The sequence below is a fragment of the Anomaloglossus baeobatrachus genome, chromosome 4 (genome assembly GCF_048569485.1).
Source record: "Anomaloglossus baeobatrachus isolate aAnoBae1 chromosome 4, aAnoBae1.hap1, whole genome shotgun sequence".
NCBI classification, from domain to species: Eukaryota; Metazoa; Chordata; class Amphibia; order Anura; family Aromobatidae; genus Anomaloglossus; species Anomaloglossus baeobatrachus.
Genome location: NC_134356.1, coordinates 299,403,421 through 299,420,077, shown reverse-complemented (window position 1 = coordinate 299,420,077; position 16,657 = coordinate 299,403,421). Strand labels below are relative to the sequence as shown.

At 44.8% G+C, this 16,657-nt stretch overlaps 1 protein-coding gene across 3 annotated transcripts in view; it reads left to right on the top strand.

Moving 5' to 3' along the window:
- Nucleotides 1-11,072, top strand: part of PPP1R12A (protein phosphatase 1 regulatory subunit 12A) — a 234,743-nt gene extending 223,671 nt beyond the window's left edge. For 2 of the 3 annotated variants that reach the window (XM_075344941.1, XM_075344939.1), the window contains one exon: nt 8,860-8,945. Coding sequence is in view for 1 of the 3 variants with exons in the window: in XM_075344940.1 (XP_075201055.1) it covers nt 8,860-8,946 (87 nt within the window). In the remaining 2 variants the exon portion in view is untranslated. Of the gene's footprint in view, nt 1-8,859 lie in introns of all 3 variants that reach the window. The other variant, XM_075344940.1, reaches the window with a different exon arrangement.
- The last annotated feature ends 5,585 nt before the right edge of the window (nt 11,073-16,657 follow it).

The following is a 16,657-nucleotide window of genomic DNA, read 5'->3' as shown; positions in this document are numbered from 1 at the left end:
TCCAGTCTGGACTCCCGGCATGTCCCTTCTCACCCCACTGTGTCGGCGGTGCTGTTAAGGTTGACTTTACAAGGCTGGAGCCTTCACATGCCGCGCTCCTTCACATCCTCTGAGAGGCTCTGGGTTGAAGTGGGAGCCGTCACGGTCCTCTCTGCTTGCAGAAGACCAGTCTCCATCCGCAGCCCTGTCTGGTTCCTGCTGGAAGGAGCGTTTAACCCCCCTCAGGGACTGGCCCTGCGTCTCAAAAGCTAAGTATTGAGACGTTTTTCAGGGGTCCCGGGTACTTTTATTAGGGGGAAAGTATGTTTTTTATGTTTACTGTAAATTCCGGCCGGTTCTGGGGGTTTCCCCTGAGAACCGCGCCGACGGTGCCTGCTCGTCGGCCGCATGCTAAAATCTAGGCCCGGGCTTCTGTTTGGGCCTAGTTTCGGTTTCATCTTCCTCTGCATGTCATTCATGCAGGGGAATAGACTGGCGCCGCCCACCGGCCATCCAGCAAAGGGGAGGACACTCCTCTCTGAGGAGATGTTTCCCTCCCCTGCATCTCTCCTTAGCCCTCCGGTTTCCCGCTCCTGGGCTAATCTCCGCCCCCCCTCCTCCTCCCAGCGCCATTTTCTCAGCGTTTATCACACTGATCGGCGCTGGCTGCTTTCCTGGAAGGCTGACGCTGTACTGGGGGTCCGAGCTGTGGAATCCGGAGGGCACACAGAGAGCGGGCTGGTAAGCCACAACCTCTGGTTGTGGGCTTTATTATACACTCTCAGGACATTCTATACGAGTGTATTCTTGCTGCAGAGCTTCCACCTCAGCAGCATGTCTGTCACCCGGAGCAAGGCTGCAAACATGTACGCTATATGCACTGCATGTAAGCGCATTCTGCCAGAGCCAAGCACATACCCACATTGTGATGCCTGTGCTAACATGGTGGTGCCTCAGCCTGGAGCCTCCTCAGGGGTCCCTCCGGCTGCTCCGGCCCCGGTGGCTGAACCCCCGGCTTGGGTAGCATCCTTTTCCCAAGCTATTTCCCAGTCTTTTGCCGACTCCATGGGGCAGCTGTCCCGGACACTGCTGACCATGCATCAGCCCCCTTCTCAGGGTGCCTCTGCTGCTCCTAGTTCTGCAGAGCTCTCAGAGCATGTCCTAGGACCCCGTCCCCCTAAACGGAGACGCAGGGACCCTTCTCATTCCTCGTCCCACGGCTCTGATTCACGAGCCGAGGTGCAGGGCGAGGAGGATTCGTTTACTGTGGGCTCAGACGCTACCTCTATGTACCCCATTGATTTATCTGAGGGTGATGCGGATGTTAGTGACTTGATTGCATCCATTAACTCCGTACTGAACCTCAATCCACCAGAGTCAGAGGAACAAGCCTCTCTGGTAGAGATACACCAGTTTACCTCACCTAAGAGAGCTAAGAGTATGTTTTTTAACCACTCCAGTTTTCGGACCACTGTTAACAAGCCCAGGGCCTGTCCTGACAAACGTTTTCCGAAGCGTAGTTCTGATCGTTTTCCTTTTCCACCAGAGGTGGTTAAGGAATGGGCCCAGTCTCCAAAGGTAGACCCTCCAGTGTCCAGAATCTCAGCCCGCACAGTCGTAGCTGTGGCTGATGGCACTTCTCTTAAGGATCCCACTGACCGCCAGGTTGACCTTCTGGCCAAGTCTGTATATGAGGCGGCAGGAGCCTCGTTCTCCCCGTCTTTTGCGGCAGTGTCTCTTAAGGCAGTCTCTGCCTCTCTGGCAGAGATACACTGCCTCACCAGGGACTCTATGTCTGAGATGCCTTAACTTCTCAAGCTTCGGCTTTTTCATCCTACGCCATGTCTGCCATCCTAGAGGCTTCTCACCGCACGGCGGTGGCCTCCGCTAACTCCCTCGCAATCCGCAGGATCTTGTTGCTTCGAGAGTGGAAAGCAGACGCTTCCTCTAAGAAGTTCCTTGCGAGTCTCCCTTTTTCTGGGTCCCGGCTGTTTGGTGAACAACTGGATGAAATAATTAAGGAAGCTACTGGCGGGAAGAGTACTTCCTTGCCACAAACTAAAGCCAGGAAACCTGTCCAGGGTAGGAACCAATCGAGGTTTCGTTCCTTTCGTTCCTCTAACTGGTCATCCTCTAAGCCCTCGACCTCGTCCACTACCGCAGCCAAGGATCGTAAACCCAACTGGTGCGCGAAGCCGTGTCCTCAAAAGACCGGAGGAGCCGCTGCCACGAAGGCAGCCTCCTCTTGACTATCTGGCTGCGCCAGCAACGTCCTTGGTCGGTGGCAGGCTCTCCCACTTTGGCGACGTGTGGTTTCAACACGTCTCCGATCAGTGGCTGCGAGATATCATCTCCCACGGCTACAGGATAGAATTTTCTTCCAGCCCGCCAAACAGATTTTTTCTGTCCACCCCCCCCCCCCCCCGCTCCAAAGCCGCCGCCTACTCTCAGGCCGTGGCATCCCTGCAGGCCAACGGTGTAATTGTTCCGGTTCCCGCCCGGGAACGGTTCAGCGGTTTCTACTCAAACCTCTTTCTAGTTCCCAAGAAGGACGGTTCCTTCCGGCCCATCCTGGATCTCAAGCTTCTCAACAAGCATGTTCAGGTGCGGCACTTTCGCATGGAATCTCTGCGATCGGTCATTGCCTCAATGACCCAAGGAGATTTTCTGGCATCCATCGACATCAGAGATGCCTATCTGCATGTGCCTATTGCGGTTTCACACCAGCGTTGGCTACGCTTTGCAATCGGAGAGGAACATTTCCAATTCGTGGCTCTCCCCTTCGGCCTAGCCACGGCCCCTCGAGTATTCACCAAGGTCATGGCAGCAGTGGTTGCGGTTCTGCACCTCCAGGGTTTGGCAGTGATTCCTTACCTGGACGACCTTCTAGTCAAGGCCTCATCCAGTACAGACTGCCAGCGGAGTGTCTCACTCACGCTCGCCACGCTCGTTCAGTTCGGGTGGCTTGTCAACCTGCCCAAGTCCACTCTGACCCCGACCCAGGTGCTTCTTTACCTAGGGATGCAATTCGAGACTCTGCCGGCACTTGTTAAGTTGCCCTTAGTCAAACAGCAGTCCCTTCGTCTGGCGGTGCGCTCTCTGCTGAGGCACCGCCGTCATTCCATCAGACACCTCATGCAGGTGCTAGGTCAGATGGTGGCATCAATGGAAGCGGTTCCCTTTGCCCAGTTCCATCTGCGTCCCCTGCAGCTGGACATTCTCCGCTGTTGGGACAAGCAAATCTCTTCTTTGCACAGGATGGTGGTTCTGTCGTCACAGACCAGGAGCTCCCTTCAGTGGTGGCTTCGGCCCCTCTCTCTGTCTCAGGGACGCTCCTTCCTGACTCCGTCCTGGGTGATCCTCACCACGGATGCCAGCCTCTCCGGTTGGGGAGCAGTATTTCTCCACCACCGAGCACAGGGCACTTGGACTCCGTCCGAATCAGCCCTCTCGATCAATGTGCTGGAGATCAGAGCTGTGTTTCTAGCTCTCCTAGCCTTTCACCACCTGTTGGCGGGCAAGCACATTCGAGGCCAGTCGGACAACGCGACCGGTTGCCTACATCAATCACCAGGGCGGGACTCACAGCCGTCTGGCGATGTTGGAGGTTCAACGAATCCTCCAGTGGACGGAGGACTCCAAGTCCACCATATCTGCAGTCCACATCCCAGGCGTGGAAAACTGGGAGGCCGATTATCTCAGCCGTCAAACCGTGGACAGCGGCGAGTGGGCCCTGCATCCGTCAGTGTTCAGATCAATCTGCCGCAAGTGGGGCACTCCGGAAGTGGATCTAATGGCATCCCGGCACAACAACAAGGTTCCGGTTTACATGGCTCGCTCCCACGATCCTGAGGCCTTCGCAGCGGACGCACTGGTTCAAGATTGGTCTCAGTTCCGTCTGGCCTATGTGTTTCCCCCTCTAGCTCTCTTGCCCAGGGTTCTGCGCAAGATCGGAATGGAGGGCCGTCGAGTCATAATCATTGCTCCAGACTGGCCCAGGCGAGCTTGGTACCCAGACCTGCTCCGTCTGTCCGTAGGGGTGCCGTGGCACCTCCCGGACCGCCCAGACCTTCTCTCTCAAGGTCCGTTCTTCCGCCAGAATTCTGCGGCTCTCAGATTGACGGCGTGGCTCTTGAGTCCTGGATCCTGACGGCTTCAGGCATTCCCTCTGAGGTCATCTCCACTATGACTCAGGCTCGGAAGTCTTCCTCGGCCAAGATTTACCACAGGACTTGGAGGATTTTCCTGTCCTGGTGTCGCTCTTCCGGCCACGTTCCTTGGCCGTTCTCCTTGCCGACCATCCTGTCTTTTCTACAGTCCGGTCTACAGCTAGGACTGTCCCTCAATTCCCTCAAGGGACAGGTGTCGGCTCTGTCGGTATTGTTCCAGCGGCGTATCGCCCGACTGGCTCAGGTGCGCACCTTCATGCAGGGCGCATCTCACATCATTCCTCCTTACCGGCGGCCCTTGGATCCCTGGGACCTTAATCTGGTCCTCACGGCCTTACAGAAACCCCCCTTTGAGCCTCTCAGGGAGGTTCCTTTGTTTAGACTTTCACAGAAAGTTGTTTTTCTAGTAGCCATAACTTCTCTCAGGAGAGTTTCTGATTTGGCTGCGCTCTCTTCGGAATCCCCCTTATTGGTGTTTCACCAAGACAAGGTGGTTCTTCGGCCGACTCCGGACTTTCTCCCTAAGGTGGTGTCTCCTTTCCACCTTAACCAGGACATTTCATTGCCTTCTCTTTGTCCGGCCCCTGTGCATCGCTTTGAGAAGGCGTTGCATTCCTTAGATTTGGTGCGGGCGCTCCGAATCTGTGTCACGCACCGCCGTTTTTAGGCGGTGCACCTCACTTTTTGTGCTAACCACTGGTCAGCGCAAGGGTCTCGCTGCTTCTAAACCGACCCTAGCTCGTTGGATCAGGTCGGCTATCACCGATGCCTACCAGTGTTCTCAGGTGCCTCCTCCGCCAGGGATTAAGGCGCACTCAACCAGAGCTGTCGGTGCCTCCTGGGCTTTCAGGCACCAGGCTACGGCTCAGCAGGTTTGTCAGGCTGCCACGTGGTCCAGTCTGCACACTTTTTCGAAGCACTACCAAGTGCATGCTCATGCTTCGGCAGATGCGAGCTTGGGCAGATGCGTTCTTCAGGCGGCTGTCGCCCATTTGTGAAGTTAGGTTTTGCCTACTTCTCAGTTTGGTTTATTTCCCACCCATGGACTGCTTTGGAACGTCCCATGGCTTGGGTCTCCCATAAGGAACGATGAAGAAAAAGAGAATTTTGTTTACTTACCGTAAATTCTTTTTCTTATAGTTCCGACATGGGAGACCCAGCACCCTCCCTGTTGCCTGTTGGCAGTTTTTTGTTCCGTGTGTTTCACCGGCTGTTGTTAGTAGACAGAGTTCCGGTCTTTCCGAGTTTTACTCTATCTCTACTTATGGGTGGATGTCCTCCTTCAGCTTTTGCACTGAACTGGTTAGATTGTCATCCAGGGGGTGTATATAGCCCGGAGGGAGGAGCTACACGTTTGAGTGTAGTACTTTGTGTGTCCTCCGGAGGCAGAAGCTATACACCCATGGTTTGGGTCTCCCATGTCGGAACTATAAGAAAAAGAATTTACGGTAAGTAAACAAAATTCTCTTTTTTGCTCTTTTGCTGGCTCAATACTGCTAATCTGAGTGGTCAGCATAGCGATCTGTCATTTTGCACATCACAAAGTGCACATCATGCTAGGACTAGCACAGCACTTGAAATGAGCATCACTGATGACTCTTCGTTTCAGGGAGAGGGTATGTCTGTGGCAGTGACTGCAGCCTCTACTCCCTGATGACTCTTTGTTTGGGTATCTGCATGCACTGTGATTCTCAAATTAAAAGGAAAGGGAGGGGGGGGGAGGGGAGAAATAGTACAGCACTTACTGTAGTAAGGTAACGGTAGGGAAATTTTTATTCAAGTATTAGAAAATAATTTAGATTATGCCACTAAATAGGAATTTAGAATGAAAATGACTTTGGCCTTTGGACCACCTCTTTAACTGCCTGGCAAAGCAAGCATTTTTTGGAGGAACCTGTTAGCAAGTAACTTGTATGCAGAAATATATTGTCTTCCAAATAACCAGTTAGTTTGGTAATTTCCCTGTACATTTTGTAGATTGCTAGCCTGCTCATTCTTTTGCAGTGACAAATGCAAGTTTGACCTTGCTGCGTATTTGTGGGCAGACTCAAATTGGAGAAACTTATACTTGGAGTCTTTCTAATCTTTCACTTATTTTGCAAGCACGCATACAAGTTTTTGTGAAACTGCTTTCTAGTAACTAATACAAATTTGTTTAGAATGTAGCAATGAGGTTCAAATTTCTCGAAATCCTTCAGTTTACCCAGAGTGTTAGTTTAGCTAAGCTACAGAAAGAAGTTGTTGCTGTTTTTCCAGGGTTTGTAAAGCTTCCAGCATGTTCTTGCCCATGTTAATAATGGCTGTGGATTTCTTTTTTGACCTAACATATAGGCTAAGTACAGGGGGGTTGATAAATAGTCTATATGGTTAGAGGCATCATTTAATTTCATAACTCAATAGTACACATGAAAATAAGTAAATTTTGTAATATATCATATCTGGGACATTTTTCTCCTCCCGGACTGATGTTCTCATTCAATTCAGGGTTACGTCTGTATTCAGCAAAGCAAGATGACATAATCCTTTTAAAATGCAATGGGAAAGAGATTAAGGCTCTTTTCACGCATCCGGCTTTTCGACATATTCGGTGCACTCCAGTACAGTGTGAAACAGTACAATGGCAGCACGACAAGCTCCGGTCACATGCTGTCATGTGACCGGAGCATGTGACCCAGAAGTTGCCACGCTGCCATTGTACTGGATCACACTGTACTGGAATCCACTGGATCCTGCAAGTCGTATGTGTGAAACTAGCCTAAGGAGCTAAGGAAATATAAACATTCTGCTGCAAATTCTTGTGACACGATGGTTCCATAGAACTTTGAGCACAAACTGTTATCTCCTAATTCTGTAATGAGAAAATCTGTGAAGACAATTTATTCTCAAATTCTCAGAACATGGGTAAAATTTATCAATCCTGGCGGAGGAAAAAGGCAGATTTTTCTGGCAAGAAATATTACACATTTTTTCACGTGGTGTGTACTATTGGGTAATGAAAATAAGTTACTCTTTTTTAAGGTAATTGATAGAAATTTTGGGCCTTGTCCAAACCTTTGTGTTTCATGATATTTTGGCATTCCCTTGACTTCCTCTGGAAAACACTGATTAATTATACTGTATGATTGTGTCCAAGTAGTGCCGCCTAGATATTCACATATGCCTTGTATAAAGAAAAGCTGGGCATATGATAAACTTTTTATTTGTTGAAAATAAAAGCCTGAACTGGACCACTGTTGGATCATTGTCTTAAAGAGAACCTGTTGGTACGGTTTTGTAATGTAAAGCAAAGACATGGTGGTAATGGCGCTATAGTACTGATTCAAATTAAACGTTTGTGAAGAAATCCACTTTGTTCTTATTAATCACCATTTGAAGTTTTCTCTTGCTTAGGTTTCGATGCACATGTGCTGGACTGTACACTGGGTCTCCTCCCTGTCTGTGATTACCCAGCCCCCCTGCTTCTGACCTGTGAATGACCTGCCTCCTCTGTTTGAAATGTGAGCAGTGACCTGTCATTCACAGACTATAGTCAGGCGGAGCGGCCGGGGAATCCTAGACAGGGAGAACATCCAGTATTCAGTCCGGCCCCTGTGCACCGAAATCTAACTGGTAGAAAACTTATAATGCTTATGAAAGAACAAGCAGATTTCTTCACCAAAGGTATTCAGTATTGCAGCCATGTCTTTACATTTAAAAATTATGCTGACAGGTTGTTTAACTGTTGGCACTTGTCTGACATGGATATTGGCTCACCTGTTTCATCCCCCAACACTGTCAATATTAATCTTGTCTATGGTGAACCTAAAAGGGATTTGTCAGCTTTTGTACAGTGTATTTTAATAAGTACCGGTACTTGTGAAATTCTCATACCTTAACTATGATGCATTTCCTCTGTTGTTCCTCTGAGTAACTGAATGGGTGTTACCATTTAGGGGTGTGTCTGATACTGTCCAATCATTGAGTTTAGGGCCGTGTCCGTTTTGACATGTAGGAGTTGCCTTTCTCTTTTGCAATGTATTCATACAATTGGAGGAATAACCGAAGAAAGGCTCAACAGAGCTCTTGAAGGGAATCTGTCAGCAGGTTTTGTTTCTACCTCATCTGAGAGCAGCATGATGTAGGCAAAGAGATTCTGAATCTAACTATGTATCACTTAATGAGTGGCTGCAGACATTCTGACAGTGAAAGATTTACATTTTTTGTATGTAGCAGAGCTCAGAGCTGCCCACACCCACACCAGGCTTTCAGTGTACATTTCCATAGACAGAAGCTGCTAATCACACAAGGGGTGAAATCTGACTACAACTCACAAGCTCCTCAGTCTATTAATGATAAAGCGAAGAGGCTTAAAGGAACGTTGCAGGTAAACAAAAGCAAACTTTGAGATAAGAGATGACTGGCTGTAAACTTCATGTTAACTCGTACAGCATGCTGGCTTCAGATTACATAACAAAAACCTGTTGACAGATTCCCTTTAAGAAGTAGTATTGCCTAAAATAGGCATGTCTGGAAAGCTGTCAGGTCCTCTTTTACATGGTGGTCAGTTCTGGAACAGTGTCCAATGCTTTAACAAGGAATGCTAAACTACCATAAAACTGCAAAAGGCTGATACAGGCTTACAATTCAATATTGTTCTTATGAAAGGTTTTATATGAATCTGCACATACACCCGTTTTACCATCTTTGTTTCTTTCTTTTTTTTTTATTTTAGATGTTACCTGACCTTAAAGCAGACAACCAGCGGCTAAAGGATGAGAACGGAGCCTTAATCAGAGTTATAAGCAAGCTTTCCAAATAAATGGTTTCTCCGGCAGCAGCAATTTAATGGCATTGCACACAAGTTACTCCGGTGGACCATTACATGGCAGTCACTGGATATGTGGGTGGGGGAGGGTGGGCAAACTTCTGGCGACTGCAACTTTCAGATATCCTGCCAAACTCCCTCTTCTGTTTTTGTTTTTTTTTAATTTTTATTTTGTACAGAAATATTTGTTTTGTATTAGTGTGGCTGCTGAGGAGATAAATGACTATGAATTCTTGTTTACAGTTACATCATGCAAGGAAAGTGTTCAAGGCCAGATGCCTCCTGTATTTAACCAGTAAGCCTTAGTTGTACATAAGCCTTTTGCAATCCAAAAGCTTTCTGCTATTACAAAAGACAGTTACTACACAGTTTATGTTGTGCCACAGACGAGATCCTTCCCTTCACGTTTTTTTTTTTTTTTTTTAACTTTTTATGTAACTGAGGTTTTAACTGCAATTGCCAGCTATTTTCTTCATGCACTGTTTATAGGCTGCTTATTGCAGAAACTACCAGTGGCTTTCTCAAGCCCAAACTGGCAAGGCTTGGCGGAATATGTAGTCCAAAAATTGATGTATTGGTTTACAGCACCTATAACTGCAGCACCAAGGCACCATTTTTTCTTCTCGTATTGCTTATATTTGACTACTCTTATTAGCTGGGGCAGTTGAATTTGTTATTTTGTCCATTTTCTCAGTGGAAAACTAGTAATGTTGCCCCCTCACCATTTGCTTTTTATAAGAAGGCTTCAATGAGCTTTTCAGTACTGTAGCTTTCGCTCATTTTAGCAGGTACTGAGTGCGTGTGTATATATTTGTGTGCTTGTGTGTGCGTGTGTATATATATATATATATATAACTATATATAGATATACTATCCTATATCTATATATACATATATATGGAGAATCCTTATTGTGTTTCCATACCACTGTGTGGCATGCCTAGCTGGGCCTCTCTGCAACGTCTGTTACTCCAGGTCAAAGAATGTTCTTGAATAGTGATCTTAATAAAGTTCGGTCATTTTATGATATCTTGTCTGTTTTACAGAGGCGTGACTTCAATTGTAGCTGTAAAAAAAAAGAAAAAAAATCTGATTTTTGTTATTTTCTTAAGTCACAATTATTATTAAACGTATATTATTATTTCACTACATTTCATGTTTCCTTGAGTACTGTTAATATCGTTTGTGCTAGCCAGAGTGAAGTCACTATGCTTATACTCCTAACATGCACTCTGTTGTGTAAATGCACTGTTGCCATGTCAGAAGGCATGTAATTTAATCCCACCATCATATCTACCCATTTTCTACATTTCAGTGGCCTTTTTGCAGAAAGTAACCAATATTCTAAATATGTATGTGTATACGGCTAAGTGAGTTGATGATGCTTTCTTGTTTTTGTTTAGCTTTTTATATTTTCACTGACCCATGAACAGTGTAATACTGGCACATGAATCTAATCCACTGAAAAAGCTTGGTAATTAAAACAAAACTGTAAATTGTAAAGCTTGCAGCAGCTATTGTAATGTTGACTATAATGTATACTATATTAAATGTGAATTTGTACCCCTTTAATTTGCAAAACGAAAAAGGTCATTGTGATCTACTGCCTATATTTTGTGGGTTTTGTTTTCTTTTGGGTATCCAAACTTGATGTCCTCCTGTTGGTTCCTACGTTTTATGGAGATACATAGCCTCTCTTTTTACTGCCAAGCTCAGGATTCTTGACTTTTAAGGTACAAAGATAGTTGTGGGATTTTGTTATATTCATTTAATATGTATGTGGGGTGTTAGAGATTTGCATCTTGAGGATGCAGATCAGTAAAAAACAAGTCTGTGCAGCTGATACGGCTGTCTGGAGATGCAAGTTTAATTATTTTGGACTGTACTTGGTAAAGCTTGGGTGTCTGTGAAGAATGATGAAATATATTTCTAATTTAGTATTTTATATTTAGGTTATTTATTCTTTATCTGAAACAGATTGGCTACTGTGCTACATTGATTTTATTGGTAGTACTGAGCAGGCTCTGTATCTGCATGAAACTAGTAACAAACCTAATCTTTTGGAGAAAAATGTATTTTGACATATACAAATAAAAATGAATTAAAGTATTTTAACTGTGTGCATCCCCATGTTAGCTTTATTAATACCAAGCTTTACAATGTTTGCTAGCTTCTATATTGTACAAACCTGGATTGAGTCACTGTCATTTCATCGCATTTTGTAGAAAATTCAGAAGTAGGACAAAGATAAGAAACATTTTACTATATCTTGTTGCACAAAAATGCCATTCTTCATATTCGTCAATTATTCTTCAATTATCATACTTCTATATATCTTTCCTCTGCCCCCTGTACTGATCATATTAGACAAGGTTCATTCCTATGATCTCATAGGGGGAGTACAAATTTTCAGGTACAGACTAGCCTAGAGTCTCCTAACCAAAACTTTACATTTGTGGCTGTTTGATTTGGGTCATGAAACCCACCTCCAGTCTGTTTCATGTCCAGACTTGGTGAATCTGATCTTAGGCTGGAGTCACACTTGAGTGTGACTTGTACAAAGATTGCAGCTCCCGGAGCGGCCACTCGCACTCCTGACAGGAGCAGGTCTACTGAATGTATTTGTATGCAGCTGACGCACTCCTGTCAGGAGAGCAGGGGTCGGTCTGGGCGATGTTTGTCACACACAAGTGTAAAGGGGGCTTTACACGCTACAATATCGTTAATGTTTTATCGTCTTGGTCACGTCGTTAGTGACGCACATCCGGCGTCATTTACGGTATCGTAGCGTGTAACACTTACCAGCGTCCTTAAACGTCCTCCAAAGTGGTGAAAATCGTTCACCATAGAGAGGTTGTCCTAAAACCAAAGATTGTTAATGGTTGTTTAAAGATGTTGTTCCTCGTTCCTGCGGCAGCACACATCGCTGTGTGTGACACCGCAGGAGCGAGGAACCTCACCTTACCTGCGTCCCGCTCGCAATGAGGAAGGAAGGAGGTGGGCGGGATGTTCGTCCCGCTCATCTCCACCCCTCCTCTTTGATTGGCTGGCCGCTTAGTGACGTCGCGGTGACGCCGAACGCACCTCCCCCTTGAGGGAGGGATTGTTCGGCAGTCACAGCGACGACGACGACCAGGTAAGTGCGTGTTCGCTGCGGTAGCGATCACACGATATCGCATGCACGACGGGGGAGCGGGTGCTTTTGCGTACGATATCGCTAGCAATTGCTAGAAATATTGTAGCATGTAAAGCCCGCTTTACTCCAGCTTTTCTGCCTTTCCAGTAAAGTGAGAGTAACACTAAGGTATTAACTTAGCTGACCATAAAAAAACTATAGAGGAGGCAGAGACATACGAACTTGGCTGCTTATACAACGTGTTGCTGTGACTCCAGCTCTGGGATTAAACAAAACAAAATGCTAATTGAAAAACAATGTCCTGCATGCTGCAGCTTCCATGTGAGAAGACATTTTCCTTTCTCTGCAGTGAAATATTCTAGCTGCTAGTCTTTGCCTACGTTTAAAGTTAAGATACAAATTAAAAAAAAAATGGGAAAGGGAGCCTACAATGGTGATAAACTATACCTGCACATCATACAATGTAATTCACTACAAACAAACAAGACTTATTAAAATTTCATGAATTAGTTAAAAATCCACCAACCCTTATGCCAACAAATATCAACTCCTTCCTTTTGGTGACATCAGATAAACGACTCTCATACTAAGATCATTTCTAGAAACTAACGTGACTAATGAGGAAAATGGATGATGTAATGGCTGAGGCTATGTCCGCACGTTGCTTTTTACCTGCTTTTTTGCTGCTTTTTCAACTGCAGCGTTTAATGCCAAAATGGTTGTGTTCTGCTTTTCAAGCAAAGTCTATGGGAATTTGGGTTTCTTGTCCGCACTATGCAGTTCAAACTGCAGCCTTTTTGTTGCAGAACTTTGGTCAAAAACTCAGCTTTGCAGGGCAAAACCCAAATGGCAAAAACAATTCACATGTCAATTGTTTTTGCCATTTGGATTTTGCACTGCAAAGCTGAGTTTTTGACCAAAGTTCTGCAACAAAAAGGCTGCAGTTTGAACTGCATAGTGCGGACAAGAAACCCAAATTCCCATAGACTTTGCTTGAATAGAAGAACACATCCATTTTGGCATTAAACAGCGCAGAAGAAAAAGCAGCAAAAAAGCAGGTAAAAAGCAGGTAAAAAGCAACGTGCGCACATACCCTTATCCTCTGAAGGACATCCTCAGTCAATGAAGGGGAATATATATGAAGGCAGCAGAGATGCTCTGATTCCAGCCCTGTCAATATTTTTGCTGCATTAGAGTACCAGCTGCTATAAGACATGGACCAGTTTCTCTGTGTCTAAGGAGACCTCTGTCTGTGTTGGCTAAATACTTGCCAATAGTTTGGTTCACATTTTGGTGCACAAATGTCACATTTTAAACCTTGTTTCCTTTACAGGCAGTCACCCTGTTTCAGCTAGTTTTCTTGAAAAAGACAGGCAGGCACTCCCAATACTGCGGTGCATGTATCGCTGAATGGTCTCCACAACTCAAATGATAGGGATCGGTACTCACAGATTTTTCTTTCCATTCTTCCTTTCTTTATTTTAAATCATAGTGCACAAAACACCCAAGAGTGTGACGCGTTTCGGTCAAAAGGATAACCTGACCTTTCTCAAATTCAGCCTCCTGAGTTTGAAGAAAGGTCATGTTATCCTTTTGACTGAAACGCGTCACACTATTGGGTGTTTCGTGCACTATGATTTAAAATAAATAAAGGAAGAATGGAAAGAAAAAAATCTGAGTGCCGATCCCTATTTATACCTGTTTCAGCTAGGTCATGCCTCTTTGTCAAATTAGTTTTGAAGAGTAGGTTCTCATACATATGGTGTCGTGTGCTGAGCACTGTCATGGAGTTTGTCATCATTGGAAAAAAGCATGCTGGAACAGCTCACTACTATGAAGCTGTCTGACAGACCGCTTTGGTCATCCTCTTAATAGTGGAATTCTGTCAGGGGTTTCAACTGTAAACCTGCTTTGGATCCCAAAGAAAATGCTGACTGCAGTGCTCAGCAGAGAGCACTGTACATATGTGAACTTTAGTCTAAGTGTGAAACAAATGTAGTACAAGGCATAACAGGTCTTTTAAGCCATAATTCTGTTGTAGTTATCAAAATCACCAAGGGAGATTTGCCAAGATAAATACAACAAGAAAAGTAGTGACAACACGGGAATAGAATCGCTGTCATTACTTTATGCAATAGTTAAAGTAGCACTCTCATCAACATTTTTATCCTGGCAATCATCCTGTTGTATAGCACTGTGTACTTAAATGACTCATTTTGCCTTTCTACCCAGTTAATTCTTCTATTCTCAGCTCTCTGTATAAACAGGAAGTCTCTTTTCCCTGCATGAGTCCACCTGACCCAGCTGACACCTCCTCCCACCCTGCCATTGACTTGTGTAGTAATGACTCATGAATAGAAATGACATTGTTTCCAGTGCTCTGGAGTTTGTCCATTTTAGTAGTCTGTATGTAAAATGGACAGATTCCAACTCCTAAAATATAATCAATTGGGATTGGGTAAAGTAGTTCAGTGCAGTATGCACTGAATTTTGTTTTTTTTTTAAGAATTTAGGAAAGTTATGAAATGTCCTATAAATTATAATCTAAGGATCTAGGATTTTAGTTAAGATGAACCTGTTTTACATGTTATGTACATGCTCAGTAGTTGAGCTTCTCCAGTACAGATCAGAGGAAAAAGGCAGATGGGTCTGCAAGAGGGGCATGGTGGAACTCTATTAATCCACAACACCTAAAATTGATTCTATCTTGAGACGTGCTGGGAAAAGGTCAATTGTTGAGCAAGCCACTTGATGGCGCGGTACCTATTTATTTGAGCTGAAACCCTTTCTTGTAGACATGGCCAACCCTCAGGTAACATTGAATAAAGGTCAATGGACACAGGTGGCTAAATTGAAGGAATTTATTAATCATCCATTTATTAGTGACTATAAAATTAAAAGTTGAGGATTTAACGCCTAGCATTTCCATAAAGGAGAGGAAGAACTTGCTATTTTGCTTGTCAGAACAGGAGCGTTTATGGAAGATAGCATTGCTGCATCAATGAAACCAAGATACACTGCTATTAGAAAATAATTTTTTTCTAGTAACTGTGTATGTGGACCCAAGTCATCTTACTAAAGGAAAAGACACTCAGGTAGCAGTTAGTATGAGTGGCTACAGGACGGCCAAGAGCAAAAGGACTTGAATCCTGCCAGTGCTACTGCTGCCACATCTCCAACCTTATCAGATGAGTTTATTTTTGAAAAGTATTTGGAAGACATGGAGCAGACAAAATGTTGCCACAGTGAAAAAGATTCCGCTCACATAGAAAACTGAACTACATTTTTCACTTGCTCTCAAAATTACAGTTCAACCGTGACTGCGTGAGGCAATTCCTTTATACCCTGAAATTGTTAGAGATGTTGCCCGTGTGGTTACTACTTTGATACTAACGCAAGTTAATGTAATGAGTTGTTCTCTAGACATAAAATAAATAGATCAGATTTGAGTAATCTGTGAAGGAGGATCTGATTAAGAGCATACTATTTCTAAGAAAAAAACTTCATAGACTGCGCAAATGTTATTCAGTAAGTATTTGTTGAAAACTGTGGGGGGGTTTTTCTCCTATTTACTGCATAGTGTTACACATTAATATATTTAATCGAAATTAGGAAATAGTATGTATATGTGTGTGTGTGCGTGTCTAATATATAATATATATATATATATATATATTATATTATATTTATATATATATATATATATATATATATATATATATATAAATATATTAGTGTGTGTGTGTAGACTAGAAGGTGGCCCGATTCTAACGTATCGGGTAGTCTAGAATGTGTATGTAGGTTAGCAGATTGAATAATAAGGTAATGAATGGACTGTATGGGTTAGGTTTAATTTAGTATTCTTATAATTGTTTATTTGGAACAGTTTTATTGAGTCTAATGTTTAATGATGTCCATGGCTGTCCATGTAATGAAAGAACGCCATGAACAGTGTAAACTTAAGTAAAAATATGCTGATGCTGTGGCCCAATGCTGGTATGTGCCCCCATCTTGGTGCAGCCACTATCCTGACATGTGCCCCCATCCTGCGGGGTAAGGGCGTTTTCACACTTGCATTCAGCGCAATCCGCCGCTATGGAGAATAGCGCAGTCCGTTAAGGCTCTGCGCTATTCTCCATAGACTTGTATTGACGACGTACTGTAATGCAAGTGTCTGCGTTGCATCTGCTGGACGACGCTGAGTCGTTATTTTGACGCAGCGTTGGGCGAAAGGAATGCTGCATGTAGCGTTTTTTGGCTCGTTAAAATAACGCACATTGACAGATTCCGTTGGAATCCGCCAAGGTGTCTAATGATTGTCTATGGTGGCGGATTCCGCCGCAATGCGCTAAGCGGCGGAATCCGCCGACTGATTCAGTCACGTTCTACTGAGCATGTTCAGCAGAACTATCTAAATCACTCCTGGTTTCTCTCTCCCCCCCCTCTCATACTCACCGATCACGGGCGCGGCACTGAACGGCTGTCACAAAGCTTCGGCGGCTTTTCCTCTTTGAATAATGAGCGGCCGGCATTTTCAAATCTCATATTCCCTTCTTCCCCCGACACCTA